General features: G+C 41.9%; 1 protein-coding gene and 2 long non-coding RNA genes across 3 annotated transcripts; 2 read left to right on the top strand and 1 right to left on the bottom strand.

The window, feature by feature from the left end:
- Nucleotides 1-2,430: 2,430 nt before the first annotated feature.
- Nucleotides 2,431-4,968, top strand: LOC118178078 (neurofilament heavy polypeptide-like). Its single transcript, XM_035346300.1, has 2 exons — nucleotides 2,431-2,478; nucleotides 3,232-4,968. Exon 2 carries the CDS (start codon nucleotides 3,353-3,355, stop codon nucleotides 4,490-4,492), a length of 1,140 nt encoding a protein of 379 aa, XP_035202191.1. The 5' UTR covers nucleotides 2,431-2,478; nucleotides 3,232-3,352; the 3' UTR covers nucleotides 4,493-4,968.
- On the bottom strand, nucleotides 4,345-13,182 carry LOC118178079. The gene is made up of 3 exons (XR_004756054.1): nucleotides 13,045-13,182; nucleotides 10,326-10,329; nucleotides 4,345-4,358 (listed from the first exon to the last, which is right to left on the bottom strand). It is a non-coding gene; the product is annotated as an uncharacterized LOC118178079 (long non-coding RNA).
- LOC118178080 lies at nucleotides 9,187-13,569 on the top strand. The gene is made up of 2 exons (XR_004756055.1): nucleotides 9,187-9,221; nucleotides 12,167-13,569. It is a non-coding gene; the product is annotated as an uncharacterized LOC118178080 (long non-coding RNA).
- Nucleotides 13,570-15,872: the final 2,303 nt, after the last annotated feature.

Raw genomic sequence — 15,872 nt, 5'->3', positions numbered from 1 at the left:
AGTAATCCCAAGAGAAATTAAACTCAATCATGTTTATGTCTGCCTATGGCTTGATAAGTTAATTCTGTTAAGCAGGGTTATAATACGTAACTGTGCTACAGGAAATGTTTCCTAACCATTTGAAGGCTTCGGCATGTGGTTCCTTAGCCTGGAAACAAAGGAAAGGCAGAGATTTTACAAACTTTGAGCTTTCTGGAAAAGCTAAGTATTGGTATCCAAACTGTGCTGCAGAGCTCGGTGTCTGAAAGCCCTTCTCACTCTCTGAAGAGAAAATTTTTCAAACGTAGCCTGTCATTGTCTTGTAATGTCAGCTGAATGACGAACGAGAGATGCCCCTAGGCAGACCATCCAACGTATCTAGATGCCATAGTTAATGTACTGAGAGGCCCTGCCACGAGCATAGGAAGGAAGAGACAGCTCTAGTAAGAGGGAGCAGCTTGAACTCTCTGCAATCAAAAACCCCAACGCAAAGATCGGTGTTCTGAACTGACTGCAGTGCACTCTTTGCAAGCGATGATGCCGGCTAAAAGGCTTTGTAACAGTGCTGTTCTACAGCGTTCAACCACGCAACCCAGTTCTGAGCTGCCATCTGAGCCAAGCTCTTCCTAAGGTCTATGCTTTTTTTAAAGTTGTCAGAGAATCAGATGTATGCTTTTGTAGAACCACCCTTTTAAATGCATCAAAGTAGCAGAGAGCAGACAAGCCTTTGGAGACAAATACTAAATCTAGCCAAGAGAGATGTGATTGACAGAACTTCTTTTCTTCTCCCATGTGTCACATTGCCATCTTCCACAGTGTCTTGCATGCAACAGATTTTCTAGATTGTTTCAAATGGATGTAAGTTGGACTGTGTTACTGGAATGTCTCTGTTTTCCACAACAATACATTTGTAAGGAAAAAAAATGATACTTTGAATCTCAGAAACATTCCCACCACTCAGTGACGAGCTGTTAGCTAAGCATCTTCCCACTGTACACAACACTGACAACAACATCTATCCTCAACAGCTGTAGCCAGGAGCCATTTTTCTTCTCACTTAAAATCAACAAATTAACTCAAAAGTTCTTACAGCGTTTTCAAACCAAGAGGGAGCTGTGGACGCATCATTTCCTTGCAACCACCTTGCTTTGGAAAGCACACACGTCTTGCATAGACTTGCAGCCCTAGAGTGACCCGAGTTTTACAGCCACTGATCTGTGTCAGTCTGCAGAGACACAGATATTTTCATCTGTGTATCTCACAAAGTGAAATTGTGGATCAAGTTCATGTATTAACGAGCAGAAGTTTCCAGTAGTCAAAGAAACCCTAAACTGCCTATGTATTTCAGTTCTATGGAAGCCCGATAGAAAATATGTAAATGGCTTTTGAAAAGCTGCTGTTAAGGAAAAACAGATGTTACATGAGACTCTTACAGCCAATGCAAATGTGATCAGGGAAACCGCTGAGACATGGAGGCCAGTTTTGTACTGTACAATGCAGACGTTGGACCACATTTAAAAGGCAAGACATGGACATTGTCCTGTTACGGTCTCAGAACGGCCTGCATGCATAGAATTACATCAACAAAAGCTCCTCCTGCATTTCTGAATCCAAGGAATCGGAGTAGTTAGGCCAAGTATAGGATGCTGAACCAGATTTGCCATCAAAAGATGTAGGTTCATTTAACAATAAATAAAATAGTCTGGAATCCAGTTATTTTGATCTTTTTGATCCTGCTCAGGTGCACTGCTGTTGGAGGTGTATATTTAGAATCTGCCTTTATGCTCCTGTCTCTGGGATTAGTTTGCTTTTACTGGATATTTGCTTTTGTATTTTGCCCAGGTGACCTATTTAGCGTTGCAGCTCCCAGTCAGTAAACACAACTGGAGTGATAGGGTAATGTTAACACCAACAGAGGGTTATCAGCTGTGGCTGGAAGTACTAAAATAAACTGTAGCCAGCATGAAATAGCTAATTGTATGACTCAATCAGCTGAAGACAGCAGAAAAGTGGTAAGGGGGATAATTTTTCACCCCTAAGTGGCCAGTATAAAATAATACCAGACACCATGGGTTCACTAACATCGTTTGTAAATGAAAGCAGTGACTGCCTTCGGTGTGCTTGTTACTCTGGTACTACACACTGCATGTTACAAATACTGGTCGCTGTTCATTGTTCATGACTGCACTGCTTTAATCTTTGGTTTTAGTTTTAATAGCCAATGCCAATTACCGAATAACAACAATCATACAAATAATGTATCAGCTGCTTTTAGGAAGGACAGCCATATGCTGTTTCCGATGGCTATGAAATGGCTGGGGAAAACTGTAAGAAAAAAAAAAATTAACATTAAGGGGCCTTCAGAACCTGCTGGAACTAACATTGAGAGCCAAAGGGGGAAGAGATTGAGCGTGACCACCTCCTCCTATTTAAGGCCAGACTGATGGCCTTGTGTTGTAGGTGATGGATGTTTAGTGGGAGGGCTGTGGAGTTGTGTTGGTAAGGGTGGGGAATTTTATGATGTGCTTTTTGTGCTATCTGTGAGTCTATCAGCTAGTTGTTTTTTTATCTTTTTTTCCTTCCCTTTTATGAAAGCTTTTACAATGTGGGTCTCTTTGAGTACAAGTAGGTATCTTTGTTTTTAACCTGTGTGATGGTAGGCCTTGCTACTCCATTCTCTAGGTTTACTCTTGTGCTGGAGGTTTACTTCTATTTCTTGGTCTGCTTTGTGCTTCTTGCAGGTGGTTAATCTGTTCTGAATGGCCTTATTAAGGAGTAAGGCATGCTGTGTCTTGTGGGCTTCAAATTCATGTGTTGCTTTTTTTTTTTTTTTCCTCCTGTTTGCTTTGTTCCTACCCCCAAGCCTGTATCCTTGACTGGTTTGACTCTTGTCTAATAGCCTCAGCAGCTTTGCTCCACAAGCCTGTAGTATATCAATGGTATTGGCACTGTAGCCATCCTGCTGAAAGGTAACAGCAGTGCCTGCTTGGTTCCTGGAAGCTTAGGTGGAACTGCAATTGTTTATACAGTGGCCTGGTTTGATTACCTAGGAAGTACTAGGTACTCTCTCTTCCTTCCTCCTCAGACTGTTATTTCTTTAAAGATCATCTCTGTCTCATTCCTCCCACTCATGTGCAATTCCACCTGTATTTAGCTTACCTCTGATAATGCTCTCCAGCTAATGTTATGTGAGAACATTGGCAACTAATGTCTGCAGATGGATGTGAGCTAATAAGTATCCATGTCTTTCAGGTGTGAAGCTGCTTCTTTGAGACAGTTTCCTGCTCATCTTCAGGCAGTGTGCAGCTTGTAGCTGGGTGGCATCACCTCCAGAAGGCAGCCGTTAATTGGGTTACTTCTGTCAGCTCTGGCAATGGGCGGTATCTTTGGCAAGAACAAGAGGCTCTGTGTGTTTCCCAGGAAAGTTGTTTTCTGTAAGGCCAAGGGAAAAAAGACATCAGGAGCTGCACATATGTCCCACGATGCTTCAACATGGACTGGGGAGAACCATTTTCACTTGGCACGTATAGGAAGGACCCCAGAAAGCCCTGAACCTTCTCTTGCAGAATCAGATATTCCTGAAGGTGAGCCTGCTGCTCAAACTCAAAGGGACACAGGAGATCCAGCTGCACCTCTGCATGCACAGCACACTGAGACCCCACTTACTGCCTCTGCTACAGAGGCACAGGATGGTGAGGTGCCACAGGACCCTGAAGCCAAACCTATCACAGAGGAGACACAACATCAGGAACCTGTTGAACAGACAAAACAAGAAGCCCGGTCTGCCAGGAGAAGCCTACAAGAGACCAGTGAAGCTCAAGCTGTTGAGCAGCCTACTGGTGGCTGTAAAGCCAGTGAGCAACTCAGCTGTGAGGGTAATAAAGCAAGATCTCCTACACAGACTACAGTAGAGGTTGATGTCCATGTGTGTGCAGAAGTCCAAGGTGTACCCAGTAAAGATCAGTCTGTGGAGTCTGAGCAGCCGCATCATGCAGAAGAAGATGCTGCAGTTGCTTGTGTTTCAGAGGAAACTTGTGAGGAAAAGATACATGAGGAAGTGCCTGTGGAGAGGACAGCTGAGTCCCCAGCTGCGTTGTGTAACATGGGAGCATCAGAGATCTCTCTGAAGGCCACAGAGACAAGAGAGGGCATCACAAATGTGCAGAGATCCGCAGAAAAGCAGACAGTGGAAGAAAAAGCATGCTGTGCTGCTAAGGCCCCACCTGATCTCCAGCTGGAAGAAGACGCAGAGGTTGTTATTAGCGAGTATGTGGAAGAAAATGCTTCTGAGTCAGAGCAAGCTGGAGAAATGGCTGAGGTTGGTGATGACGGGCAAACATCAAAAGAGATCCCATGCTGTCTGGCAGAAACTCTGACTGCTCTGCAGGATAAGGAGATGATTAAAGCTAGCAATGGGGGAGAACCAGCCTGCTGCAGAGAACTGCTGGAAGAGCACCTGAAATCTGATGCAGCAACCACTGAGCAGACTCAGGGTTTGTCTGCTGCAGAGTGAGCCTGCTGCCTTGATCCTGCAAGGAGCCAAGATGGGCAAGTACCCGATGGGTGCTTGTATCCTAAAGGACTTGGGACAGGGTGGTCATTAAATCCTGCTTTGAAAAGTGGTACTGCACTTCAGGCTGGGATATAGCCTTCTGCAGGTGGCACCAATTACTGTCCTTCCCTAGTTGGGGGGTGGTATGAGGTGATGGGATATGGGCAAGTGTACCTCAGTACAAGTATGTTTATGTAGATAACTTCCCTGTCTCCTCCACATTCACACACACCCAAGCTAGGGCTAGCACTTGATAACTTTCTCTGTGTGACTGCACAGGGTTAAGTCTTCTCTGACAAACAAGCCAGACCTACTAATTATTCTTGTCTGTATACCCTACTCTGACTGTCACTGCTTGAAACTATGCTGAAATGCTGTGTGGATTGTGAAGTCTGTGCTGCAATTGTAATCAATAAAGGGGCATATTTTAATGCTGACTGATATCAATTGCTGTGTGTTTTTTTTTTAATGGCCAGCTGCTCCAGGGCTTGTGCTAGTTGAATTGAGGTAAATAAGCTAGGAGAAGAGGCCTGTGGATGTAGTCATCTCCAGAGCATAACCACCAGGAGACATTCCTGATGGTCACTTTGCTGCAAGTAATAAATACGTCAGGCTACCACAGACACTATGCTTGTCTCCAATTATACAGCTCCTAAATGCAGGAGAGGCTTCTTGTCAAACCTGGTTAGTTGGGCAACTGAACATGAACTTCAAAAATGATATAGTGATAAGGGAAAAAAAGCCTAATTTATTTCCTTTGGTTTCAACCCCCCAAAAAGGGGTTTGCATCAAGTTATTCTGCTAGAGTTCAAGGGGAATTATAAGTGAACTTGTACTGGACAGAAAGCTGGAGAACTACAATGTAAAGGAGAGTAGGATTAATCTTTCCTAAAGAAACCATTTCTAGCTATTGTGTTCTTGTGTACTTCCTATAATAGCAGTCCTCACATGAGAGGGGAAAATAAAGAAAGGCGAGTCAGGATATGAGGATTTTGCTAGTGATGCATCTGTTTAAAGGATGGTTGGCTTTACTATCTTTATTAGCTTAATCACATCAGGAAGATAGTGTATCCTTTAACATTTCCTTAAAGCAAGGGACCAGGCTGGTGCATCATGAGCCTATCAGTTAAAGCCTTCCTTAACAAGTTTTCCCTCTTCACCAAATCTGGATGGAGACACTGTTTATGGCAATGTCTCTTTACTGTCACTTAACACAGAGCACGTTCATCCCCCTTGGCTGTTATGTAAAATCCTGAAGGTATCTCCATCAGGTGATTATGATGACAAGCTGCCCTGGGTTGGTTGCTTCTAAAAAAACTGCTGCTGATGTTACTCTGGAAGAACGTGTGCCCTCCTTACTTACAACTTAGATTTACCAACCTGTGGATGGGAAGGCAGGCTCCTCCTTACCAATGCCAGGAAAGCGAGGAGGCCTGAGGAAATCACTGAAAAAGAAACAAAGCCAGCAAACAGCAACAGAAGCTTCTGTGCACTGTTCTGCCAGTATCTTAGATACTCAGAACAGCCACTATAATTAATTGCCAAGTATTTTCAAAGGTTAGTACTTATCATCTGCTCCCTGTTTTGCAGTTGCTGAGAAAACCAAGGGGATGTTTGACAATGTGGCACAAAGAAATATGGAAAGCAGTGAAATACTCAAGAAGAGAATTACAGTGGAGACAAAGGAACACCTTTTCTTCTTATGCTGCACAAGTGCTAAACAGCAGAAAGTTTAGAAATTATGAGGGACAGATTAAGGCACAGAGTAGATGGAAGCTTGCTTGCATGTATTCATGGCAAAGGATTGTGGAAACAATGGCAATGTAGGATTCTGATAGTGACTTTCCATCACTGGGGTTGGGCAAGCATTTCAGAGAACTTGGAGCAAAGATATCTCTCTGGTTCTGGGAAAATAGATTTTTGCATTCTTGCATTAGAGAATCATTTATTTTCAAAATCAGCTTGTTTTTGTATTTTATGCTTGTGATTTAATTAATGCTTGCATCTCACTACTCAACAGGGAGCCATGTAAGAGTGATTCAGCAACTCTTATTCCCATTATGACTGTTGGTAGTACGTAGCTGAGGCTGAAGGTATTGGTTTAATCTAGAGTGACAGTAAAATGTATAATTACATGACAGACTGAAGCAAATGGGTGACAGGGATCAATTTTCACCCCAAATACTATCATACTGAATAATACCATGGGCTACAGTTTCACAGACATTATTCCTAAATTCAAGCCTACATCAGACTGGCTGCTGTACAGCTGTTAATTTGTCAGTCTCCACCATGGGCTGTTAAATGATTACCAGTATGCACGAACAATTGTGGTAGATGCTTAATTTCAGTTTTACTTCAATCTTAGTATTTAAATCAAATTGCAAAATGAGAGCAAATCTGGGAAAGGAACCTACAATCTGAGCCATCATCATTCTGTTCCTGCTCTGAAAGTGGAGTAGTCCTTTCTTTTCTCAGAAATATCTGGCAGAAGGGAATAATCTTTCATGAAATGTATTACTGCACGAATTTGGGGAAACAGGTTTCTGCAACATCCTGCCTTCATTTACAACTACCTGAATGTTTGCAAAGTGTTGACCGATGGGTAGGTGTCCTACTAGAGAAATGGTTCCTAAGATGTTCCTTGGTAAATGAGAATAGCGACAGTTCCTCCTTCCTTGAGTCTTCATCATACTCCTTTTGTTTTTTAAGCTGTGCCCCGACGTATTGTAAAGCTAAGCTTTCCTCTCAAACACTAGCAATTGCATTGTCCTGGTTTAACCTACTCAAAATTTCATTTGGGGAAGATTTTGCTCCTGCAATTCTAATGGCTTTAGAGGTATGTCAGAATTCTAATGCTATGCCAGAAGAGACTCTACGTCATTTCTGATATCTGCATTGCCTCTAATGTCAAAACTAATGTTTCTGCCCTTTTCATCTTGTAAAGTATTTGGGTAAAATGCTGAATATTGATGTTGCTGGCTTCAGAATGAAAGGTACTTGTCATCTCCTGATGATTTCTTTACAGATCTTTAACACTTCCTGGGCTCACTGTATTCAAGCTCTGCTGAAAATAAAGATGCAGGGCTAAACTTTCAAATGTGATTCTTGTGAGATAAATAGGGCTTAAGTCATGAGAACACTTTAATGCTTTTAAAATCTTATTCCTACCCTTAGAAAAAAAAGGACAGCCACTCCATAAGGACAGAACAATTGTACCACCTAGCGCGGCACATCTCTTAGCCACCATGACTCTGCCTCATTGTCACTGATGAGTGACTGCAAGCTGTACCTTTTGCTGCTGTTTGTCTCATCTTTTTAGGCAAGTTCAAACTGGAGAATTTATTAATAATGTAGCAGTGTGAGTAAAACTCAGCTCTGTTCCCAGGCTCCAGGCTGCCCTCTTAAGATGATAAGCAGCAAATTCTTTGGCTAGTGAATTGACTATGAATCACTGCAAATAAGCATGAAAGTAGCATCACCGATTCCCGTAACTGTCTTGTGGATACTGTGGCGTACTGTAATGCAATTTTTAGCTTTCTGAAAATCCTAGCTCCTGATGTTAAGAATCTTTAACTTTCATAAATAAGGCTTTCTGTCATTCAGCAGGAAACCTTGAAAATACAACCTGGCCACACCTGAGAATGTAAAATCTCAGGAGTTTTTAGGAGCCTAACATCTGCTATCTACTTATGCTGAAAGGAGCTCCCATATATATTTCTTTTCCTTTTGAAACATCCATAAAATGTCAACAGCATCTTAGTCACACAAAGTTTGTTTCTCCTAAACTGTTTAAAGTATTTACACAACTTAGTGAAGTGTTCTGAAAACAGCTGGTCAAAACTCAAACAATTCCCTTAACCAAGGCTCCAGCTGTTGGTCAATATTTTTTGTCAATACAAAACGTTATTTTTAAAAAAAACTTTAAAAGTGCATCTCTTTCTGGCCTTCGGCAACAAAATGTTTTCCTTGCTTCTTTGAGCACCTCTCCCTTGGTAAGATGTAAGTCCAGATTTCAAGCCACAAAACCTGTCGGTGATTTGACAACAGGATAGGAAATTTTAACAAGTTGAGAAACAAAAGCCAGTCAAAACAACCTTCCTGAGAGAAAGCACTCTGCAAACAGAGAAAACATGATCACAGAGTCTCAAGCAGCTCTGCCTCCTTTGCTGCAGATGAACAATGCAAGCAGACAGCAACACTTTGGAACGGATGAAAAGCACCTGAGATCTGCCCTTCCTCTCTGCGAGGAAGATGTATTGTGCCTGAGAACCACAGTATAACACCCAAGCAACAAACTATTTTTCCTAAAGCCTATTATGTAGCTGTTGCTCAGTCTACAATACTGGTTATTATTGTCAATTTGCAGGTAGAAATACCCTATTACATTTCTCTTCAGTTTTGTATAAACATTTCAGGAAAAAAAAAAAAAAAAAGATGATGATATCCAAAATGCACAGAGGCTTATGAATTGAACCAGGAAAGAACATGACAGGATGTTTCATAAACATGGAACATGAACAATTCCTCACCTCTTCTTTTCAGGCAGCAGAGCTGGCAAAAGGGAACAATAATTCAATCATTATGTTCTGGAGGGAAGTAATTTGGAGTGGCTGCCCTGCCCTATTTAAGGCCCACCTGCTCTTACAAGCTATGTGCTGATAGCTGTGTGTGGGGTGCTTTTGTGAAGGTGAGTGAGGATGCTGTATGACTCCAGTCTGGGTGGTGGTTTTGTGTTTATTTATTTATTTATTATATGTCTGCTCTAGTGAGGTAGAGTCCAGCCTTTAGGTATTGGCAAAAGTGTAATTATGCTCTCTTCTCAGAACAAAATCCTAGTAGAATCCTAGTAGTACACATTAAGCTTTGTGTATGCTAAAACAGATTAGCCCAATTCACGTTAGATAAGTAATGAAATCATAGAATGGCTCAGGTTGGAAGGGACCTTAAAGATCACCTAGATTGGGGAAACACAAACAAGTAAGAATTTATTTAAGAAATTAAGAAATACAGGAGAGTTTTAGATGTGTGAGATGTTGGGGTGGGTTATGTACTTTAGTGACTTCAGGTAGGCTGTTGCTGGCATGTTGATTTTTGTTGTTTTTTCTCTTACTTTAAAGCTTTAGAATTTTGTCAAAGCTGTGACATAAGCTGGTGAATATGAAGGCTCTGTCCTAGTCATAATTCTGTATGTTTTCCATCTAAGTGAAGCTACTGCCTATGGGGTACCAGCAGGAAAATAATGCCTTAAACAATGCTTTTCCTTTCTGATTACTTGCCAAAAAATGGATTTCCATCTGTGCTTTTCAAGTCAGAACAAGAGAGGGATAAATAACTGCTCTTATCCTCAGTGGCAGTCTCATCTTCTGCCCTGCTGGTATCTGAGAATATCCTCAAGTGCACCCGAGGGAGTCTAGGGACATCATTCACCCTTAATTCGCACATCATGGTGGATGCATGTTAGTCAGAGCTGGAGCTCTGGACAGGGATCATCTTATAAGTAAGGGATGTGTATGCCTATTCTGATGGGTTTTCTGACATCTAGTCTTCCTCCTGATGCCTTGTTTCAGGAGGGCCTACCTCCTGCTTCTAGCAAAAGAAGTTGTTCTTATAGTAGCATCCAAATCTCCACCAAACAGTTCCAATATTGGCAGCAAGAGTGAATGAACATTCACAGCATGAAATGGCCAAATTAAGATCAGGAAGGGGAAACAATTTTACTACATATAAAAAAGTAACTGGTGCATTTGTATTTACGATAATGAGTCTATCTTTATGCCTTTCTATAAATAACACATCTCTTGAGACAACAGCAGTAGAATCTGTCAATCCTCAGATTTTGAAGAGCTTCTGTAGTGATGGCAACATATAACAAATATAAACACATCATAGAATAAACTATTATTTTGCTTTCTCCTCCTAGCATTATGCTCCCCTTCCAAAGTCGCATGAAACATTTCCCTGCTATACTCATTTACACAAAATCATTGCTGTTGCCACAGCAATTGCCTACTCTGAACAGTCAACCTGACAAAACACTAATTTATTTGTAAGTTGACCTCCTTCTAGCTTTGGCATCAAATAGCACGTCTTCGTCTTCTGATATTGTTTTCTTCCACAGCAAAGGTGACTGGGTTGGTCTTTCCTGCTTTTTCTTTCTTATAGCTATGTAGTTTTAAGCTCATGTGGTCTTGTGAGTGCCTAACTGGCATGGAATCGCACATTTCTGCAGATTCTATCCATAAAAACAGTTCAAATGGTGCATCGAAACTGCTCTGGGTCCATTAGCATCAATTTAAAAATTGTAGTCCCTAAATTATAGATCTGTTTTTCTGCAGTTCCTGTTATTTTACATTGTGATGGCTAAACTTTCTGCCGAACCATCAGTAATCATATCATGTTGCACAGCGGCTCTATTTCACTTCAAGTCTTTAGCTATAAGAAGTGGCACTGGATTTGCACTGGAACAGCAGTTTAAGAGAATTAATGATCTGGGACTTATGGGGAAAAGGCTTGGTGTCACCAACTACCCTACTTAAGAGCAAAACCTTATCAACCTGAGTAAGAAATAAAGGCTGAGAAGTTGTGATGCTGGAAATGCATTAAATAATGCTTCATTTGCAGTTCCTCTGCCAGCAACAGCAATTTTATTGTTGTTGATCTATGAGTTTAAATTGTGTTTACTTATTTCTAACAACTGTGGCTGATCTGCATAAGATAGAGTACAAGAAAACCTTGCTGAAAAGGGAAAGAGGGACCCACATACAGCTCTGTCTATTAATTCCCTTTGAAATCTTTCTCTGCAAAGTACTTAATCTACTTTCTAATGATCCTGTGGTTTTATAACAACACTCCCCAAACATAACTTGAGGTAAATTGTTCTCTGCATTTGAAATGTACCATCCCTTATTCTAACTTGAGTTTGAAGTGATGACACTTCTGTGCTTTCTAAAAACCGAGCAAATGCCTGATAAAATAATGACCAAGGGGTCTGAACTCCACCTGTTTCTGATCTCTCAACAAAGAGGCATTTTGCCTTTCCTTCCTCCCTTCCATATCCTACCAGGCCTATATTGGACTACTCCGTCTGAATGTGAATTTATTCCCACAATTAACAAATGGGCTAGGAAATAAGAGGAGACCTAAATACTATTTACTTCGGTAATACAAACTAATAGCTGCAAAGTGCAGTATTGGCTGAGAGTCATGGTGAGTAACTGACTTCCTTCCTAAGTGCTCTTATTGATATCAAAAGACCAAAAAAAAGACTGTCCCTTGAACAAAGACAGACTAAAACAGTACATCTTGCAACTTGTGTCCAGCCCCCTCTGAAATAAGATGTGAATCTGAACTTCACTTTAGGGGTTCTTTCCTGGTCAAAATAAAAATTAGATGGTAACAGTGCTTAGGCACAGGAAAGTCCCCAAATCATGGTGCTCTTGTTCATTCTGTTATCTGCATCTGGAACATACAGCTTGAAGCTTACTAGCAGAATCTCTCTTCTCACTTGGAGAGAGGTTCCACATCGAGTTTTAAACTTTCTTATCACATGTTCCTTAGAAACTCAGTTAAAGCAGTATGTGAGATACACAGGGATAGGGTGCGGGTCCTAATGAATTTCTTACTGTATTGCAGGTGGGATAATTGGCTCTGGAGTGGTCTGTCAGCTTAGCAACAAGGAAGAAGCTGGGCTCAGTGTCTGCTTCTAGGCTTTGCTTTGCCCAGGTCTTTCAGTATCCCAAAGTCTAAAGGCTTGCTGGAGAAGGCTGCTAGCAGAATTATTGCTGTACATCTCAATCATGGGAAACGAAATCAGTCACAGGAGGTATTGCTGTAGAAAGTCCAAGAATTTTAAAAGGCAGGCAACTGAGCAAGGAAATGCAGAAGGTGATCTCCCTGTTGTCCCGAAGGCTCTGGGGGCTGTGCTGTGGAGCAGTCTTCCAAAGGAGAAATCACAAGATAATGCTACAAGGACACAGAATGAAGACGTTGAAAATGAAATAGCCTCATCTCTAGAACACCTGCAGAAGTCTGTGGAACAGATAGCAGTGCAAACCACAGAGCTACAAGACCTTGGTGAGATCCAGCCTTATGCAGAAGAGACTGAAACCAAGCCTGCTACAATGATGAGTCCAGACACGCTGTGTGCTCCAGCTCAGGAAAGAGCTGCAATGCCTCAGCCAGCTTCAGGAGACACAGGAGTAACAGAACCTGATGTGCATCTGCAGGCTGCTGTAGAGACAGGAGCTAGAGATGTGAAAGATGTGGTGACTGCCCAGGCACCAGTAGAAGGAAACTCAGTGGTATGCAAGAGACCACGTGGCAAGAAGTGCAAGCCAAGCCCTCTCTGCAGGTGGCTGAAGAAACTCAAGTCCTCTGCTTAAAAAAGCTAAGGCCAAGCCTGATGTAATAACCAGGCAAGAGAGAGGCTTCCTGGGGACTGTGAAAGGACTACCAATTGCCCTGTGTGGTACCCTCAAAAAAAAAAAGACTAATAAGAAGGGAAGCCTGACTTGATAGGCAGAAAATCATTTTTTTGTCATCTTCAACCTGGCTGTCTGCTGCATAGTTCTGGCTGTCTTACAGGCCTGGGTGTAGTACAGAGAGCTTCCAACCTGGGTGGGGTAGAAGTGGAAAACTGGATGGCTCTGTTCCCTTAGAAAGCAACTTGTGAGATGTTTGGCTTGCCTTTCTTTCTTGCTCACTGGGGCTTGGCTTTAATAGCTTTCTTTTTGAACTTATCCAAAAGTGCAGTGTACAAATTTGTATCTTCCTAGTGCTTCCCACCACTATTTGCCTTCCTTTCCCCTGCTTTTAATAACTTGCTCTGCCTGACAGACCAAGCAAGTGCATTAGTACTATTGAACTAAATAAATACATTATAAAAACACTAGATGTTTACAAATGCATAATGTTAATAGTGGGTGTTGTGTGGGAGGGTTGGTAAACAAGGGGCTCTTGTTTTGCTACTCGAATTGATTGCTTTGTGTATATTTTTATGTTTGAAAGTCAATAAAAGCTAGTTTTATTGCCTCAAATGAAGCGTTGACTACAGCTGAATGGGGGATAAGGGAGGGAGGAGAAATAGGCTGCCACAACCTAGCCACAGCTGCAGAGAATGATACTGAGAACTAGGAGAGCTCCCTGCTGAACTGGAGAGGCAGGAAACCAGCAGCTTATGCTCTGGCTACAGTGGGGCTGCCTCTGGAAGAGAGAGGTAAGTACAGTCTAAGGAAAAGTAACTAAAACTGCAGAACGGTTTTTGATTTGACTACTGGAGCTGTGTCCCATCTGTGTGGCTCATACATGTCACAGAAATGACCAAAGCACATTTGCACTAATGAAAAGCAAAGGCACCTAAAAATGCCCAACTTTCTTCTGTTAAAGAAAGCAGCTGGTAAGAAAAATCCTTGTCAGAGATGAAGGAAACAACACAACAAGGCAGCTGATCTGCTGGGAGAGACAGGGACTGGGCAGCACAGGCTGTGCTAGAAGCAGCCTGGCCCATATCAGTATCCCAGCCTACCCTTGAGAAGCAGGGAGTGCTAGCCAGTCTTCCAGGAGAGAATGAGCAACCAGCCCGTGCTCCTGACACTCGTGGTCAATGTCCTAGGAACAGCATGGCTACCTTGGGCAGTTCCTAAGTGTAACCCTCCAACCACTGCTTTTGAGCACTGATGAGATTCATCCTATTCCCAGCAGGACACATGATGATTGGAATGAGTCGGTTTTCCATTTTCATTCTCATTTGGTGCTCTCCTGTACATAAGATGCAGTTTCATGTTCTGCCCCACTGTTTCTCGCCTTGACAGGTGCATCACCAGCCTACCTAAGGTGAATGGGGACAGCGATGTGCTGTCAGCGTATTGATGGTGTTGCTAATACCGTGTTTAACAAGCTTAGGGTGTACCTTAGTGCCTTCCTTGCAACAGAATTCAAACTAAAAAAATAGTTACAGCATATATTTTTTTATACTTCTACCTTAATCAAAAGCAGTTAGCTGTGCAGGCAAAGAAATATATAAGGAGCAAAGCAGCTGTTTTTCACCGTGTGCTCAGAAGCACCATCTGGTGCACTGCTTCTCCTGATGCAAAATGAGTTCCTTGGTTGCTAATGACCTATAAGGATAACATTTGCTTGCTGTAATCTCCAAGTCCCCAAACAAAATGTTACACAAAGTTTTTAAAGCAGAGTTTAACAAGACACACCCCAAAAGAAAAAATAAAGAGCATACAGGTATTGAAACTATCCGCTGTCAGCATGACTGTAGTAAGCGTTTTGGAAGGTGTGCTAAACCAGCTGCTGTGGGCAATCGTGATGAGCTCTGGTACTTAATTATTTCTTTCTACATGCACTTCATCAAGGTTCTTAGACCACCAATGCAGTCTACCTGACTATATATCTATAGCAGGTGGACCAGGCAATTCCTGTACAGGTTAATAAGCTACTGGGGAAGTTACATCAGGGATGAAAACAAATTACAGCAGCACTGATATCTTGAAAGAGTGTTGCCAATTATCATAGTGATTTTTTTTTGGCCCAGATTGCTGGGGCTCTTGGTATTTCACCTCTGAAAGTACAGCTGGTAACTTAAAGTCAAGGGAAGTAGGAGAATTTCTTCCATCCGTTCTCAAGTTTGAAATCTGAGTGCTAACCAAAGATGAGGGCAGTTAGAAAGCAGTAACAGGTCAGTAATTTGTTATCGGTGCAGGCACAGCGAGCCCTGCAGGAGGTGATTCAGGCAGTAACAGCAAAGACCAAAACCAGTTCCAGTGATCAGGGCCGAACCACAAAGCCAGACACCCCTGTGCACCTCTGCCCCTTTTTTGGAATGATTTTTTTTTTTTTTAAGACAGGGAGATGTTTTTTTTGTTGGTGGTGGTTTTGTTTTTTGGCAGGGAGTTTTTTTTGTTTGTTTGTTTTTTGTTTTTTTTTTTTTAAGGCAGGGGGTTGTATTTGGCTTTTTGTCTTTTTTTTTTCTTTTTCTTTTTTTTTAAGCAGGGATGTAACATGTTTTTTTTGTGTGTTGTTGTTGTTGTTGTTTTAAGGCTGGGAGATTTCATATTGTGATTAAGCAGAGGCCCTGAACAAGGGAGCACTGAATCATGAGGTAACTGAAAATCAAGGACACAGAGCAGCTCAGAATCTCTGTATTATTGTCTGTGTGGAAACACTCAGGCATTCTGTAACCAAACACAGGATTCTGCCTGCAGAACAACTCATCTGATTCCTTTCATCCTGCTTATTTTTGCCACTGCCTCTAGAGCACAACTGCTATACTTCCTCCGTCCATCCATTACAGTTCATTAAAAATTTAGGAGGAATCCTGATTTTCATTTTG

Source organism: Oxyura jamaicensis, chromosome 24, assembly GCF_011077185.1.
Source record: "Oxyura jamaicensis isolate SHBP4307 breed ruddy duck chromosome 24, BPBGC_Ojam_1.0, whole genome shotgun sequence".
In the NCBI taxonomy this organism is placed as follows: domain Eukaryota; kingdom Metazoa; phylum Chordata; class Aves; order Anseriformes; family Anatidae; genus Oxyura; species Oxyura jamaicensis.
Note: the sequence above shows the minus strand (reverse complement) of the source record. Positions and strands in the feature narration are given on the sequence as shown.